At 42.8% G+C, this 18,837-nt stretch overlaps 1 protein-coding gene across 1 annotated transcript in view; it reads right to left on the bottom strand.

The window, feature by feature from the left end:
- Nucleotides 1–472: 472 nt before the first annotated feature.
- The window catches only part of tet1 (tet methylcytosine dioxygenase 1), a 29,375-nt gene continuing 11,010 nt past the window's right edge, over nucleotides 473–18,837 (bottom strand). The window contains 11 exon segments of the mRNA XM_018678280.1: nucleotides 473–3,858; nucleotides 3,986–4,130; nucleotides 4,244–4,420; nucleotides 4,573–4,710; nucleotides 4,980–5,069; nucleotides 5,407–5,557; nucleotides 5,654–5,862; nucleotides 5,976–5,999; nucleotides 6,001–6,070; nucleotides 7,037–7,127; nucleotides 7,706–9,986. Coding sequence (XP_018533796.1) covers nucleotides 2,810–3,858; nucleotides 3,986–4,130; nucleotides 4,244–4,420; nucleotides 4,573–4,710; nucleotides 4,980–5,069; nucleotides 5,407–5,557; nucleotides 5,654–5,862; nucleotides 5,976–5,999; nucleotides 6,001–6,070; nucleotides 7,037–7,127; nucleotides 7,706–9,986 — 4,425 coding nt within the window. The 3' untranslated portion in view covers nucleotides 473–2,809.

The raw sequence follows: 18,837 nt of genomic DNA, 5'->3' as shown, positions 1-18,837 counted from the left end.
AAAATACAGGCAACTCTTCAGATTAAAATCCAGGGATAGATGGTAGAGCTCAGCATGTTGATTCATATCTCAATACTCATTTCTCAGTACTGCTAGGGTTGTGTCATCCAAATGTCATCTGAGAGATTAAAAAAACAAAATATTAATAGTTCTGGAGAGAAAATGTACAAAAACAAGTTGTGATTCATCTCTAGTCATGAAGAGGACAAAGTCTAAATTACTCGACTGAAATTCCTCAGAAGTGAGTCATACAGTATGTTAGTGTGGGATTTTCAGAAAAGGAAAAAAGAAGTCTTTTTAAAAATTCACCAACATAATGTGTTCAGTTTGGCCTGTTAAAAACAGATAAGCCTACTTCATAGGTCAGTAATTATATAAAGCACACTGTCAGAGAATCAATGTTTCAAAAAGCTCTCACATGTAACTGAACTATATAAACATTCACAACAAATCAAGACAGAGGCAATCATGATCAGGTCCAAAATATAAATATGACTTTATTTCACAATCCCGAAAGAGATCAGCCATCCATGAAAGGAATGCTAAATTTAGTCTCTTCTCAAGTCTAAACTGGATATACTTTCAGCAACGTACAGTAATTCCGTTTCAAAATAAGCAAGATCATCCATTGTCTAAACACCATTAACAGTACAGTAAAAACAATATGGTTCACCTACATATTTACATGTTTTCTACTAATAAAAGTTTTTTTTTTTTTTCAGATTTTTGAATGCTGGTGCTAGTTGTTAGTTCCTTGTTGATACAAAGACTTTCAATGTGGACTGAGAATGTCCCCCACAGTAAATTAAAAGAAACATTTACAGCTGTAACTTTGTCATGTGATGTTCAAAAATGTTCCTTCTACATCAACTGATTTAAAAGCTGTTTACATTCATATCATTTTGTGTGTATGTTGTGTGATTTTTGAGAACTGCTCGAGAGTTATCTGTGGAAGACATTTGAGCCCTAGATGCACATTTTCACAATAATTTGCTATTTTACTGATACTTGAGAACATCTTGATTAATGGTGGAATACCTACGCCGTACAGATGTGTCTGTTGTCAGCCAGTAATCATCCAGAGAAATGACAAAACTACCTTGTACTGTATTGAATCATAGATCAGTGTGTGCTGAGTTTCAAAGAAGCACCATGCCGTCACTGTTCAGCATATACCCAGGCTAAGTCGATGCATGTACCTTGACATCTTTTCCTATTAGCACCAAAAGGAAGTCAAAGTGTGTAAAAGACCTAAATGTTTCTCAAAGGAAATGTTATACCACCAGTGTTAGTGTGAATATCAGTGAAAGGTCTTTATCGGTTGTGCTGAAGTTTCATTGATGAAAAACTTCTCTTTCATGGGTAAAAAATAAAAAAATAAAACAAAAATCCTGATTCACCAGGAGTTGACACCAACCCCCTTATTCAGACCCTGTAAAAAAAGCTATCTGTAAACAAAGTCTTCACAAGGGCCGAGCACCCGAAATCGTCTTAGGCAATTGTCTGAGTGGGATCTGATGTTTGAGTGGTTTTTCAAAAAAAGCAGAGAGGAGGCAAAAAAAGGGAAATATTTTGATTATTCAGCATTGGCTAACATAGTTTTGTGTTCAAATCCAGAGTATGGACATAAAAAACTGGCAATATTTTGTGAACATATCTGACACTTTGTGATGTCTCATTAGCACCATTAAAATGTACAGTAAGTTTTTGAAATCCTATGATCACACTCGTGCCCTATGAAAGACTTTTGAATTCTTTTTCCAGAACGTGAACACAAGTTAAGTGCTAGTAATGATAAGCACGTCATTGTTGCAGCATTTTCTGATTCCTCATTATGTTAAGTTTTGAATTTCCTTAGATATGTATGCCATTTGCAATCAAATGAATGGAAATCATATAAATGCAGAAAAGCTGTAAAAATAAAACAGGGTTCATGCTAAACTGTCATATATATCTCTATCTGTACATACATATTCAGGCCTATGGATTGGGACCTTTTTCAAGTTAAGTTTAGGAAAATAAAAAAGTGCTTCTTAATATGCCATACATATCTGTGAATAAAAGACAAACCATCCAGACATAGAGAAAATAAACAAAACAACAAACCAAAGAAGTACATTTTTCTCATCCACTGCCAACAGAAGTCAGAGGCAGCAGAAGGAAAAGCACAATGCTACATGTGACAATCTGTAGTAAATATATGCACAATATTAGTTTGTTTTCTACATTATGTGATGTAATGAATTTGCTTAACAAAGGTTACAGTGAGAATGGCACCAATGTAAAAGCCAATAGGATTCAACTTGTGAAAATTGAACTATTGGCTGAAATAAAAGAGCATAGTCCTACTGTACAACATAAATTCTGAGCGTCAACACATAATGCAGGTTATCATAGAAATCTTGCAGTAAACAGGCTTAACACCAGGAATTAAATAGAAATCGTTATGATCACAATAAATAATCACATCTTTTTTGTTCTTAATCATGTATACTGTATAAAACCAGTTTAAAAACGTCTTTAAAATGCTTCAAAGCACCATCTCTTTACAATAAAAACCAACACCGAAACTCACAGTTAAAAAGCCAACAAACTTTGGTCTTCCTCATCACTCTGAAGGCAGAGATGAAGAAGGACAAAGTGAACAAACGGATATTAGAAAAGCACAATGAAAACGACGTAAAAATGAGAGTAGCAATTTGAAGTTGGTTGAGGTAAGGCAGAAGCACAGGGTGTAGGAGTTTTCTGTGTGTGAGTGTGTGAGTGTGTGTGTGCATGTGTGTGTGTGCATGTGTGTAAAACATGTTGACTAAGTCCAGCGATTGTAGGGGCCCGTCACTTGGGTAAGAGCATAAGGGGACACGGTGATGACGCCATCCCTCGGGAGAGTCCATGTTTGACGTGTGGGGACATTCATGATCCTCCTTGCCTCCTCTGCCTTCTCCCCTCCCTCCTCCTCTAGCTCCGCACCTCTAGCTCCATTGCCGTTGTTCAGGCTGTCTTCCATCCTTAATCTCTCAGCCTCCTCTTCCCTGTCCCGCTCCCTCTTGGCCATTTTGGCATCCCACATAGCCATCCCGTGGCCTGGCTCATTTAGAGACTTGTGCTGGTAGAAGACCAGAGAGATGCGTGTGGGGTGGCTGCGGTTTGGCCTGAGGATAGGGGTGGTGGCGTGGAGCTCCCGCCGCGCACACTCTATCAGGATGGAACCGTGCGAGGGTGCCACAGCGACTCCGCCTATGTTGTGGTCCAGGAAGTTGTGCTCGCTGTCTGACCACACTTCTTCCTGTTTAACTTCCTCTGGTTCAAGTGGAGGAGTTTGTAAGGGGAGAGGGAGAGATGAGAGCGGAGGGAGGCCGTGACCCCTGACCTCTGCCGTGACATCTCCTGCAGCCCTGTGGAGTCCGTTGAGCCTACTGAAGAGGCCCTCAGAGGTAGGTCTCGGGGAGAAGGAGGAGGGAGGAGGAGCACTCCCGCTGGGGGAGGGTCTGCACAGAGAAGAGCAGTGCACCTTATTGGGCTCAGTTTTAAAAGTACAGGGGTAGTCACTAAGGACATTATGTGGAGGTATACGTTCTGAGTGGACACTCTGGTCACCAGATGCTGGAGAATAACCATTCACGCTGTCACTCATTGTTTTATAACTGAGAGCTGAGCCATTCTGTCCAAACTGGAGGCCAGGCAAGCTGTGGTGGTTGGGGGAGATGACCTCCCCCTGTGGGGTGACTCCTGCACCTGGAGTGGGATAGCTGCTGGTGCTCTGGCTGTAAGTGCTGTGTTGGTTCCTCTCCGGTAGATACCTACCGACACTGGCAGGTCTGGGTGGTATTCTGTATGAGCTGTAGTAGCCCTGTGGCTCTGTGGATGAAGAAAATATATGTATTTCTACAATGCTGATGTGATAAACAAAAACATTTATATTCTGACTTAAGTGTATTCCTTATTAGATAAATTAACAGCATGACCAGAGACTTGGATTTACTACCTTTGTTGGGGGTATCGTTTTTCATTTTCCCAGGAGTGAGAGGCGCCAACCCGAGTTTCTTCTCCAGTCTCTCTGCCTGGGCCTTCAGACGAGCTTCTTGCCTTATCTTCCGTGCTGATTTCACCGGCTCAGCCAGCAGACGCACCTGATAAAAACAAATCAGTGATTTATTTATGTTTATAATGACTCAAACCAGTTAGAACGACAAAAGAAACAACATGATAACAAGGAGCTAAAGCTGCTCCCCGGTTCCCTCACCTCACGGGGGAAGGAAGACAGAACTTGCAGAGCACCACTTTGGATTTTGGCCCACTGGCCTTCAACCTGACCAAACTCATCCCTGTCAGAGATCTTGTAAAGTGGCAGAACGTGGAGCTGCTCATCTTGTGGTATGTTACGCACTGCACGGTTATCTTCCTTGGTTAAAGTGCAAACCTGAAAAAGGCAAATTGTTCAACCAAACGGTCAGCCATTTTCAATCAATAACTCAAGAGACTGAAGCAAAACTAGAACCAGTAACCTTTGAATAGGTCAGGGTGTGTTTAGACACATGATATAGAAGTAGAAGACAGTCTTCTCTTGCTTACCACAGTGCTGCCGTTATTCATGTTGTGAGTGTCCTTGTGAGCGTGAGCACAGAAATCCACACAGGCAGTGACCCCAGAAAACGGACGTCCCTCCTTCCTTCCCAGCCGACATTCGCAACCTGTCTCCTCATGTTCCACCTGTGAGAGGTGAGAGGACAAAACACGAGAGGAGTCTGGTTTGTGGTGAAAACAGCTTGAGGTAAATTTTCTCGTAAAAGCTATAAGGACACATTCTCCAGTCTATGGGGAGGCTGTTTCAGAGTCTGGGTGCATACAATCCAAATGAAACGTCACCCAACAAATAATGTGACATCCAAATGGAAATTCTATTTGACTTGTATTATTACTAGCCTGCCTGTAAAGCTAGGTATTATCAGAGGTAAATTTGGCTGTTAAATATTTCATACCTGGTTTTGGAAGGCCTCAGGCGCCAGTCTTTTGTAGAGAGGTGCAAGGTCAGTGGCAAGATTCTGAAGGTTGTTCTCTATTTTCTCCTCCTGAAGGCAATAGACAGGTTTGGGGTGAAAAATAGCCAACTTTCAAAAAGTTTCCTTTGTATAAACTGTTCTGTCTACAGGTGTGATTGTTATATTCAGCATTAACTTGAAGGCAAATGTTTGGCAAAGATTTGAGAAACAAAACTTGCCTTATACAACTTAAGAGTAAAAACTGACCATACTATGCCTTCATAGCCAAACATGTTAACAAGGAGCTAACACACTGATTATACACAAAACATTCTCTCACAACACTATAACACCAGTAGAAACAAATAGGAGAGATTGTAATGGATGATTTCCCTCCAGGATTTTTGCAAGCTGACCACTCCCTCACCTCCTCCCGGTAGTCTCCAAGCAGGCGAAACTTGCGGGGCACTTTGCTGCGGGCAAACTTACAGCCATTGAAGTACATACTCCAGGAGCAGCCAAAGGAAAATGAGGCTCCACAAGTGTCTGGGTCCAGACCCTGGCACGCACACGTACGACTGTTGAGACGGAGAAGTGATAGGAAGTTACAGAAGTAAACAAAGCTGGGATGACTTAGTATCACTGCAAAACAAAACAAAACAAGAGGTACTCACTCTTCATTGAGAGCGCAGCGACGGCTGGTGGGGGAGCCGTATTTAAAAAGTGTCTCCGTGAGCTCCTGGTAGAGGTGATCCGCCACAGGCCGAGGGATTCCCTCCCAAGCCAGGATAAGGATCACCAACACGGCGGCATCACAGTAGTGCCCTGGCCTCTGGCGGACCAAACACAGCAGCTTCTCCTCTTCACTGCCACGCCGGATCACCTGTCAGAAAATAAGCAGGTTATGAGTAAAACAAGCACTATGGTGGGATACACAAAAGTACAGGATACATATTGCAGATATTTAAGATACTAGCATGAACACCAGCCACATACCCATTTAGCAATTGGACACCCCTGGAGAGCTCCTTCCTTCTTTCCCAGTGTAAACAACAACTTCCACCCTTACTGCACTTCCTTTGGCACCATACCTGTGAATTATACACAACACATGTAAGACAAAGCATAAATTTGTGCCATTGATTACAGATGACATACCACTGACAACACATTTCATTGCCATTACCAGCAGCACTTGGTTGGCAAAGGCAAAGTCCCCCTATTTAGCATTTATAAGCAGTATATAAACACTTAGAACATGGTTTAAAACACACTATAATGTACTCGTAAGTAGATAGATAAAATTAAAAATACATTTATTAATGTATTTGTCAACTATAACTCCTCCAGCTTCACCTCCCTCAAGTGGAGGAGAAGTTATAATTGTTGACAAATATGGCAAACACTTATAAATGTCCTTAAAACTGCTTACAACAACAATATCTTGTATTAAAAACAATGTATGAAATATTTATATACTGCTTATAAATGTTAAATAGGGGAACTTCAGCTGTTACCGACTGAACATTTGTGCCCACACTTGCAATCAATAAAATGCACAGACTTTTAAGTGGTTCATGTACGCTAATGCACAGCACAGTAGTCTACACTAAGTACAGAGTAACTCAAACTGATTTCATAAAAAATGCATTTGTAAGTGAAAAACCCATTAACTGCAGGACTGAATTTTTCAGTTAAGAGTGGCTGTCAGATGGACTGTGATGGACCTCAAGTTGTGTTAAACAGGCTTCATCTTGGTTACAGGCCCCTCGTCTCAGCTCTAGGGGTTTCCTCTTTCAACATGCTGTGTGTGTGTGTGTGTGTGTGTGTGTGTGTGTGTGTGTGTGTGTGTGTTGTGTGTACGTGTGTGTAGCTGAGACAGATCATGCATGTGTTGAACTAGCTCAGCAATGCTTCCTTTTAATGACAGACTCTTTGGGCTGTAACCCCGCCTCATTCCACCAAGCCTGTGGTTGACTAGCAGGTTCTCATGTTTGGTAGTAAACACACCCACATGTACGCACACAGTGTAAACAGAGTTGTAGTAGTCACTCTACCTGTTTTCCATCAGTTCTCTCACTGCAGCAACACTAGGTCCTGCCCCAAGATGAGTATAGTACGGGCCCTCCTCCTTCTCAATGATTTGGTCTGTGAAGAAAAATACAAACATCTGTTGGATATCATAACACTGAATGTAGGACTGTCCTTCAAACAGCACAATGACCTTTGTCAGAGTTCTCAGAGACTAGTGTCATACCCAGAGACAAGCCGCAGGTCTGATTCCACTGTGATGCTGGTATGTTTTTGAGGAAAAACACTGACACTCTAATTAAACACGTTCTTTATAAGCAGATCATGTGATTTGCACAGTAAATGTAGCTAGAATCAATTCAGGGGCCACCAGCTTGGAAGTCCGCATTTCAAGACCAAATACATCATAATGGATCAACAAGGCTCCAAAAAGCATCCCAAAGCCTGCTCCAAATATGGCAGAGAAATGCAGCTTTCTTTTGCTTGAATTGGCCCTTGAATTAGGACACAGCTAGTATGTGTGTGTGTGTGTGTGTGTGTGTGTGTGTGTGTGTTTGCGTCAGAGAGAGGGAAACACAAAATGAAAGTCAGTTTGAGGTCAAAGAACAGCAAATTTAGTCACTAAGTGAAATATATCCAATGCAGACGCTACAGACCTGTCTTCTTTTGAGAAATCTTAAAGAGCACCAACTCACCCATGCATTGACAGGATGGAAGGTCAGCCAGTTTTTTGGAAGGAGTATTGAGCAAGTTCTTGGTAGGGGTATCCAGAAAACTCATTGGAGACTCTAGAAAGCTGTTGACGCTGTTCTTGGATGGAGTTGACTCTGCAGAGTGGCCCATATCCCCATCAGTAGCTGTGGACAGGACAGTGACAGGTCCTGACCTCTCCAGCTTGTAGTAGCTCTGCTGGCTTGGAGGAGGGGACTGTCGAGCCCCTGAGAAGCCATTAGCCAGACCATGGTGCCCAGTGGTGTGGCTGAGGAGAGCGGTACTGGCTGAGCTGGTGTTAGGATCAGCACCATGCTGCAGCCCACCACAGGGCTGCGCTACCTGAGATAACAAATGCCTTTCGCACTCCTGCTCCGGTCCTGCAGCATGACCATTGCATGGATTATGTTGGTGGAGTGGACCATTCGAAAGGGACCATGGCTGATTTTCTTGTCCACAAGTGTGGTTGATCCTCGTGAGAGTGGTGTAGTTCTGAGTCTGTGGCCCTATGAGGGCTGTATTGTGTGAGTTACTGTGATGGATGAGTTGCCTCCTTTCCTCCTGAGCCTCAGCCAAGTATCTCTTCAGGTCAATTTGAGCCTGAGGCAAAAACAGGTTCCTCTTGTGGTGAAGGCCTGACTTCCCCTGTGGAAGAATCTTCTGGCCTCTGCCTCTGTTGGGCATCTCTCCATTTGGCATGCGTTTTGAGAGGGGGGTCCTGCGGTTGACCCCCTCGTGTAGTCCATCACTTATCTTCTTCTTTCTGGGCTTGGGAGGTGTAGCTTTTGCTTTTTTCACAAGGGCCTTTTTCTGACTGGGGGATAGCTGTGAGTTGTAGTTGTATTTGATGGCCGACACTGGTGCTCCTTTTGGAGGGTTGTTCTCTGATTGCTGGCTTTGACGGGACTGGATGATAAAGGCCAGGTCTGCCAGCTGAGCTGCCACCTCCTCCTCATCTCTGTTTCTCCTTGCTTTACCAACCCCGTCTCTGTCCTCTGTCCCAAACAACCGCTCATGATCTTTACTGAACTTCATATCACTGGGATGTTTATAGCTGCTTTCAGACTTGATGAAATGAGAACCAAAGCCCTGCTCTGTCCTCCTGCAGGGTGCTTTATCACTGTCTGAACTGGCCTCTAAGAGATCCTGCAGAGACAGCTTTGTGTTAGAGTTCGACCCCCGGGAGCATTGGATGACATTCCCTTGTCTGGCCACAGGAGGGCGTATGACTGACATCTGGTGTAGTGGTGAGCTTATGACCGAGACTTTGTTGTAGCAGATAGCTGCTGTGGGTTTGGCCTCTTGCAGGGTTGTATTTGTGCTGGAGGTTGAAAATGGGGCAGCAGTAGAAATGGGATGTTCACACTTACTTTCAGCTTTAATGGACCCTGGGGTACTTTCAGGTATAGCTGCCAGCTGAGTCAAGGCCTCAATAGCAATAGCCTGATCAAAACTAAGATTTCTCTTCTCTGCCAAAGACTGCACGCTTGGTAGCAAGATACTTGGAGGAGGTTCACTTTTCATAGGCTGGGGAGTCTTTTGCTGGCTAACAGGAGTGCTTTTCTGACACAAGTCATTCTTTAAGTCCCCTGGCTCTTTTTTGACGAAGTGCAAATCTGGTGGTTCCGTTTTGATGGAGCGAAGAATGGAAGAACGTGAGCAGAAGAGTTTCTCTTCCAATCCCTTCCTCTCCCTGACAGAAAGACAAACCACAGCCGCCAGTGTGGACAGCGGGTTTTCACAGACCTCATCTTCATCACTCAGCTGTGTGGTGGCTTGTTCAGTGATCCACACCCACGGCTCCTCCAGCTTGATCTTCTTTAGTGGAACTGACATGTCATCTGGAGGAGTCTTGGGTCCGTTCTCAGAGCAGTCCTTAGGAATTGTAGCTATTATTGACGTTTGAGGCTCTGATGCCATCGCAGTTCTTTTAAAAGCAGACTTCAGATCAGAGTGTGACCCAGTGGTCATATTAGCACCGTTAGGTTTTGTCAGGTTCTCAGTAGAACCATTCTGAAAACCCACAGAAGAGCATACATGTTGGTGAAGTGCAATGCTGGTCAGCTCCAACCCGGGCTCTCTTTTAATAAGTGCTGGCCATCCGGCTTGGTCCGAGGCCAGGTTGTGGGTGAGCGAATGGTTGATGGGGGGAGATTGTGTATGAGGTATGTGGCCTTCCTCCCCCTCATCCTCCTCTGCTGCCGTGTGGGTGTCATCCATCTGTGCCTTGCCTTTGCCATTTACTGACCCACTTTCTGGAACCACCTGAGACAGAGAGACAGAGAACCAGAGAGAGAGAGAAACAAGAAGAGAGAGGTGACTCAACAAGCTTTGGCAGTATACAGTGATTCAGCTGGTTCTAAACAGTCACGGCACACAGCACAACAGATTGCCTCCCAGCATGGCATGAGCATCTGCTGCAGCCACTATCAAGACTGTGGAAAATATTATGGCATGTGAAAACAAAGAATCTGCTTTCTATAAATCTTGAAGAAACCGATCTCTAAACAAAGCTAATAAAAAGTTAAACTGTGTTAGTTCACAGTCAAGGCTTCAATCAGGACTGCATTCCTGCCTGGGCTGTAGAGAGTTGAGAGCCACAGACCCACAGGTAGCCGAGAGCCAACGAGTAAACATTTGGAGTCACGCACAGTTCAGGATTGCGTCACTACCGGTGGGTCACCAAGGGCATGTGTGCAACGTGCCTGTACATATTGTGTTTGTGCTGGGTTTGGAGGTGTGTTTCTGGGCATGCATGTATGTGCATGCAAGCACATGTGATTATTTGCAGAGATGCCTTAGTGATTAACCCACTAGGGTTATTATCCTGACAGGGCTTCGCTACATCGTCACTGCTTGACCCTTCAGCTAAGACAGGATTCTGACTGTCAGTAGAGCTACGACTATTCAAAAGTCCACATTACTGACATATGGATTGCTCCCTGAAGCCATGCTGAATATACACTATCATAGACTATTTTAAATGCAGACAATCATAGTCATTAATCCATAAGCAGGAACAAAATCGATTTGGGGGAGAAACAGAAGTTAAGGCAGTTATCATGGAAGTCATTTTGCAACAGCAGTGTGCCAGAATATTAGCCTATGCTAGCTAATAGATTTCTGCAACTGAACATGTAAATGCCCTCGTTATTTTCCATCATCTTGAGTGATCATATGATCAACTGAAGTCAAGTCAAGCTGCTTCTTATGAATATAAGAGGTTAAAAATAAAAAGAATCCTAAAGGATTCAACCCCCCATCACATTCAAAACTAAAGCCTTCAGCAGTGGAAGTCTGATTAAAAATGCTGCAGCATGAGAAAAGATAGAAAAAACTGCATTATGTGCCAAGACTCAGCTGACAAAAGGATCTTAAACTCATTTGCAAGGCCTGCAGGATATGTGTGCATTACTCTGAGCTGTATGTTTATGTGTGACGTTTGTGTGTGTCTGTATGTGTGTGTGTGAGAGAGGCATCCCATTTTCCCTCTAATGAACAAGCATGACTGCAGGGGAGCTGGAGATATGTTCTTTATCACTGTTTACCTGACATAAACACTCATTAAACTCCATCACTGCCACTGTTTTAATGCACTTTACAGCAGGAGATGTGCACTCCAAGCTGACAGATCAAGAGTAAGCAGCAACAGTACTTCAATATAAACCAGACTCCTATGAACCCACAGACCAAACAGAAAACACTTGAGTTTATCAGTTACATGTGCTCGGTTCAACTTTGTTCTCTTTGTTTCCATCAAACACAAAGCAGGTTACACTGATACACAATACACCATGCTTTTTACTATCTTTTATCCAAAGCACCTCTCATTCACCCGTGCATACACCAGTGGTAGCAGAACTACCATGTATGACAGTGGTCTAACCACTGGTTGCAACAGTGTCTTGTACAAGGACTGAACTATTAACCCTGCCATCACCGACAGACCTGCTCTACCTCCTGAGCCACAGCTGTCCCCAGAGTCATATTGCTGCTAAAAACCTGTTGCTGGGGTTGGTTCACTTGTTGCTGCTGTTGAGTAGAAGCATGAACTGTCATTTGTGAAGAAGAAGGCATTGGAAAATAGGAGATGAAGCAGTCTTTCAGAGCTAAAGTCACTGAATTGAAGTTTGAAAATAAAAGGTGTCGTAGGCAGCGCTGTGGTCTAAGAGGATTAATAGAGCCATGAGTGATCTCTTGATGTAGATTGTATTTCTAATATAAGGAGCTTTGACACCCAAGACGTTGCTGTGTGAATTTTGCTGCATTTAGTGTTTGATTACAAATGTGGTGACAGAAGAGAGCAAAAAAGCAAGTAGTTTTGTTAGGACAATTAAAGCCAATGTCATTGGGAAAAAATTCTTTATCTGCTTCCTCTGCAATGATTTTCTGCCCTGTCTAACTGATGAAAATCCATACAACACAATGTTCTAGATAGAAACTTTTGTTCTGTGCCGATGTGGGACTTGTGCTGGTGAGCTGGGTGTTTTGTTTACCAGTGATGGCTGAGACAGCTGAAAATGTTTCCCATATTTACCAACAGTGTAGCTGTGCTGGAGATATTTAAACATGGCACCACCTTGTGTATGTTCTTGGCCAGTTATCCACAGGAATGCATGGCACACTGCCGAAAGCTGTTTATTAAAACAGTGTTAAAGAAGGTGAAGGGAGGGTTTCTCTTGTAAGTTGACAATGAACTGTTGTTTGACTGTCAGGACGGTACCTTACAACCAGAAACACAATGCTGATGCAACAGATAGCTGGAGCTTAGGCTGAGGCAATACCGAAGTTGGCAATACAACAGGGCAAGATACATGCTCTGCACAACACGTGGAAATGAGCCACCGTGACGTTCAAATGAGGCAGCGAGAAAAAGAGGGAAAAGGATGGGGAGCAGGGAGAGAGAGAGGGGGGAAAAGGCAGTGTGTCTGTCACAATAAACTGCTTTCAATGACAAAGCAGCACTGGCCGGCTTCCAGTAGTGCACCAGACACACGCGTCTCTATGCATGTGTATGCGTGTGCCTGACTGTGCATCCATTTGTGCACCCAAGTGTTCACGATCTGAGGCTGACATCAAAGTAGAGCCCCTGTTTCTAATTATGTTACATTTAGCCTTGTGATAACAAAAAGCCCAATGCAGGATGTAAATGCAGAGTCATGTGCTCTCATTTAGCCACTGGGTCTCTGGAGAGAGCTGGGTCTGCGATGTGTTAGGGCTGTGTCTTTGTGTTGTGCATGTTGTGTCTGCCTCAGGGTGTCTCAGGTCACTTACACTGTACTGTGCTGTTCTACATGCAAACACAGTCCCTTTTTTGTGTTTGACAAACTTGTACCAAACTGCTACTCCTATCAAAGCTTTAAAAATCAACAAAACATAACAGTAGAAAGTGTAGCTAAAGGTTCAGAGACCTACCCTAGCAACAGAAGTGTGGTCGCCGCTTGAATCCTAACAACCCTCTCTCAAGAGATGCGTCTCCAGGGAGGTTTGTAGAAGTGTGTATCCATTCTTAACATAAACACACTCACCTATTCAGTACATGTAAACATGTTCACATATGTGCAAACACTTCAGCTGAGCCACTCTGACAAAGAGAGAGCCTAGAATTCATGAATAACTTGTAACTGTGTTCATCTTGTTCACTTCATTTCTCTGGTTCACTTTGTGCAGAGATCACACATCTCCTCCTCACAACACTCTTCACAATGAAGCACTGAAAAAACAGGCTTCCTTCCTGGCTGAGAGTGTAAGTAGTGGTTTGTATGTGTTTCTCTCAACACGTGAAAATTTACTTCATTCATTGAGAGAGCATTTCCTGTATGCGCCGAGCTCAATGTCACGTAGTGAACACACAAAACACACTACATAAAAAAGAAGAACAATGACAAAGAAGGTCTCATGGGTGGAAATTAGGCTAGTAAATTTGAAAGAACCGGCTCAGAGTATACCAGTATGAATCAGAGCTTAATTAATGATAAAAATGATACAGATTAAGACAGCATCAGTAACAGAGGGACCTTCTCCACAAACCACACAATAATAATACAATTACTACTGCAGCCAAACAAGTAAAGCCTGCCAGATTACAAGTTACAACCCAAGGCTTACAAGCACTCCACTTCTCTGCTGAACAGCAGGTGTAGAAATATGGCTGTCCAAAACACTGCAAGAAAGAAAAGGGGAAGCAAAGGGGCTCTTCATACAACGCAACGGTTAAAAAAAACATGCAATGGGGAAAGAGAAGAGGGGTGTCTGTTACCGTGGAAACTGACCTCTTTGTTGCTGACTTTGTTGTCACATCCTTTAAACCCACCTGGAAAAGACAAGCCAAACACACAGAAGCCCAGATCCTCAGTGATTCAGTAGGAACAATAACAACACCAGCTTCCAAATAAAGCGCTCCAATCAGCTAAATCCAGGGTGGCAGAGAGAGAGAGAGACAACAGACGATAACCTCTAGATGAGCTCCACTGTAGCTGACCCATCTGCAGCGAGACAATAGACCCCAGGGTGAACACTCCAGCTGCCTTTACCTTGTCTGTCCTCGGAGGAAGCCCCTCCAGTTTAGGCAGCATATCCCTAAAAGGTATTGGTGGCCATCTTGCTTTGCCTTCCTTCAGCCTCAAAAGAAAAGCTGGCTACAGTAGCCGTACGCAGGGCAAGCTCCTGGGTGTCATGACTAGGGCGACTGTGAGCTGCTGTAGCAAAGTGCTGCTACAGCAGACGCGCACACACTCGCCGCACACATACAGACATAGGCACACACACATACGGGATGCCTTTTGCAGACGCAGACAGAGCCTCATCAGCCAATGGCGTGAGGACCTTAGCGGCTTGTGAATTATCTTCCATGCCTAGACTCTCCTAAACAAAGGATCCCCTATGTGGGCTTTTTACTCCAGCCCTACGCACATGGATTGGAGGCAAGCTGTGGAACGGATACTGCACACATGCTGGATCTGGATCAGAGGAAAACAAATCCGTCACCACTGAGATATTAACCCCTGAAGCAGCTTACCAACACTCCTTTTGGGATCTTGGTCATTTTCACTGAATTCCTTGCCCCACTGTTGAAATGATGAGTCCATTAAATGATTAGTCGATAGGCAGAACATTTTTTATCTATAATTGATATAAACTGATTGATTGCCTAAGAGCCTTATCAAGGAAAAATGCCAAAAATGTGCTTCTCCCAGCTTCACATGCTTCTTTTACCTTTTGTATATCAACCTAAATCACATATCTTTAGGTGTCAGACTGTTGATCAGGAAAACCAAAAAAGAACAATTTGAAGACTTCAGCTTGAGCTCTGATGGTTATTCTTTAGCATTTTATAGACAAAATGCTAAAGAATAGTATAAAGAATATAGATATATTATAATATATAATATAGATTAATTAATAATGGAAAACATTTTTAAACCCTTGAGTAAAACTCTTATTCTGATAAGCAGAGGACAACATCACATGACAATGACACTGGCCAGTTTGCAGATGTTTGTGACTATGTCTTCCTCCCTCTTAAACTATTTCCCCGCAGTTTTAAGGCATGTGATCTATTATATTATAAGGAAGTGGTGCATTCTGTCCCATTAGACACAGTATTAGACATCGGGCAGTTACATAATGCCTTGCCTTGTAAACTATTACAAACAGTGCCATCCGCATCGCAGCATAATTTTCGGCAACACCTCAACTTCCCACATGATCTAGCAAAAAAGAGGATGTTCACAGCATCCGTACTCTTCTTTCTCTCACTGTCTCGACAACCCTTCCTCTCATTCTCTCATCCATCCCCAAAACCTTTTTCTCTTTCTAGACGTCTCCCTGAGGAAAAGCTGTGGTTAGAGGAAAAAAACGAGGAGACAGAAAGCAAAAGACAAAAAGAGAGAAAAATGTTATGAGAGAATAAAGTACTCCCTCCTTTTAAAGGCAACCATGTGGCCAAGACGCTGAGGTCACACCAGGACATGGAAACATGAAGGCAGCCTGAACCAGTGCCTGTCTGTAACACTCTAGTAACCAACCTCAGCCGTGTGTCTGTGGAAGCAGAGAGCATTCTGCTTCATGCAGACAGAACAATGAAGACTATATTCCAGTCCAGCATGGAATAAACATGAAAACAGCACAAGCAGGTCATGCTGGAAGAGGCAGCCATACTGAGACTGAGACAGACTTACCAGTAAGCCATGTCAAAATCTCAAAAGGTATTCATGAGCATGTTACAACCAGTAGTCAAAAGTAGTCCTCAGTTCAGTGAAAGTCCAAGAAAAATACATAATGTATGCACACCTGTGACAGGATTAATGTATGTCACAGTATTAACAATTAACTACAATAGTGGGGTGCCATTTTTGAAGATGAAAAGTATAGTAAAGGTTTGTGTCCTTAGTCCTATTGCTGCAAGGCTGTGTTTATCGCACTACAGAGTTCAACAGTCAGTCAGGCAGTTGGTCAGTTAGATGCTTACAACTTATCATAGTCAAACTCCTGTATGGTGTGGCTTCATGCATATGTGCCTTGGAACAAAGTCAGCAGACAGTGTCTCTTAACATTTATACACGGAGGTGGCTACTGGGTGCAATTGTTTATGTCTCATTATTTAGATTTATTTTGTTGAATGGATAGCTTTTGGCATAAGCAAACAGGTGACAATTTTATTGTGTATCTATTAATGCACGAATGCCATCTAATACAAGTCATATTCAACATAAGTCATTTTCCCAGTTTCCTGACTATAAAACAAACACAGATGCAGATCAAACAGTTAAAGTACACACAATGCATGTGTGTGGTGTGCTGGAGCAAACTTCATCCCACAAAGTAACATTTCTCTAGCACTGTTTAAGTAGCAGAAAACCTCAGTCCACATTACAACAATTGTTATTTTTAGCTGTTTCATCATAATGTGGATTAGTGCCTGCATATTTAGAATTAATACTGCCCATCCATGAGGACACATACAGTAACTTTTCAGTGTTAAACCCTGAAACAGACGAGCTAAACTTGTATGGACACCTGCAAAATCAGTTTGTATGTGTCATTTATACCTGCAGACATATGCATAGTTCAGCGTATCACTGCTGCATTACTCAATAATAAATTCATTGACTAAAAGTAATGGATGCATAAGACCCACCTTACATCTGGACATTTTATGATGGTAACTGGTTTATCCCAGTTTCCATGCTTACAAAAAAAATAGGGAGAGTCTTATCTGAGTTATTAGAAATGTCCTCAGATTCACTGTGACATATATTGGTGAGCTTTCCTCTGAAAGAGGCTGTCTGACAGGTTTATGGACACCACAAACTACTGTTAAACAGGTTACACCAACATAAACAATAAAACAAGCCTGTGTAAAATACACACCTACCAACTGTTGTCATGTCAACTATTAACTGGCATGTGCTGCTGAAAGCCTTTATGCAGTTACTGCGTTTGGTGTGATAGCATTGACTTAACAATCAATTTTAAACTATACAATTCAATAGCTGGATCAAATGAAATGATACACAGAAACTGTGTCTTCACTCCTCCATGATATATTGAAATAATTTGCGGTTTACCCTCTGCCTGTAACATTAGTTTAAACAAACAACTCTTCTCTGATTGACTTGTGTAACCTTTGATTCTCTGGTATCAAGTCAGATATTAAGATGTACAAAAAATTACATTATTCCACAATTTCTTTAAACGTGCACAGTACGGTACATCTCTATCTTAAAAATTAAGAGTTTAAAATACAAAGTATAAAGTGCACAGGCTGTACAGTGCATCTCAACCTTCAAACCATTCCTCCTCCCGCAACCACTCCATTCCTTCATCTGAAAATACTCCACAACTACTAACAATATTCCACCACACCCTTAATTTGCAGCTCTTTAAGTGTCCCATATGTTTTTCCCCTTTAACGAGCTGCCCAGCTCTCATTAGGAACAAGTAGTCTGGACATTAATCACCCTAAGCCACAGTACACAAGCACACAGGCGAGGTAAAGAAAGTCACCCTGCACCACAGTCGTAAACTGTCTCTGACACATCTGGAGGCTGACCCGCTGGAGACTAGCCCGGTGATGGAGCTGTGCCAAACACAAATGTTGCCAATAGTTGTCATTACTGCTGACGCTAATGTAAACTTGTCTCTCATTTGCATGGAAAAGCTAAAGATCTCTGAAGGAGTAGTCTGCGGTAATTACTCCTTTTCTTTGTTCTCTAGTAAAGTTGTGACTTCCCATCTATTATGGTCTGTGAAAGGTAGCGTGGACACTGCAAGTGTCAGATATAATTGTTGGAATGTTATAATGGCTGATAAGTAAGAAGTAATTAAAGTAATGGAAAGCCATAGATTGAGCCAATTTACTGCCAGTGGCGCTACAGAGAAGTTTGTCCACTTGAGAGTGCTCTGAGTGAGAGCTTTCAGTGAGAGCACACAGGGCTCTGACTTTTGTGGATCAGTGTCTTCATGGTAAGCTGCTCATTTTCAGGTTCTAGCAAGTAAATAAACAACAGTCCTATCATTTTCTCCCTCGTCAGCGTTGTGCTGACGGCCACTATAAATCACAGGCTTGCAGCTTATCCGTTGCTACAAAGCTAAATATTTCTATGGCTTGTCAGGGAAAGATTTGGGCAGTTCAAGTATAATGTTATACTCATTCTTAATGTAATGATAGACAATTTGGTTCAGTACGTGTTCACAACATCAGATACTGTCTTTGAATAGAGGGAGGGCCAGTGTCCTGTATTGGTCAGGTGCTGAAATGAGTGGTAACAATCATGGGAAAATGAGAAAACACAACTGAGCTTGAACCTGTCCCCATTCTGCACATCCAGTCCACACAATCACAAACACACAAGCACCTTTTTGCACAGGTCAAAGCCCAAAGGACCAACATACACAAATGTCAAGAGACTACAAATAAGGAGTAGTAATGTATATGCAAACTCCAACATTTGCATTTTGATCCCATGAAGCCAGACTGAGGCCATATGAAAACTGATCTTCCTTGAGGAGAACCTTGAAACCATAAAGTCTGTGTTACCTGAGAGGAGGCAGCACTATGGCTCATATTCAGCAGACTCCAGAGGCTGCTCACATATCACACTACTCACTTTTC

This window comes from Lates calcarifer, linkage group LG16_LG22 (assembly GCF_001640805.2).
Source record: "Lates calcarifer isolate ASB-BC8 linkage group LG16_LG22, TLL_Latcal_v3, whole genome shotgun sequence".
NCBI classification, from domain to species: Eukaryota; Metazoa; Chordata; class Actinopteri; family Centropomidae; genus Lates; species Lates calcarifer.
This window is presented reverse-complemented; position numbering and strand designations above follow the sequence as displayed.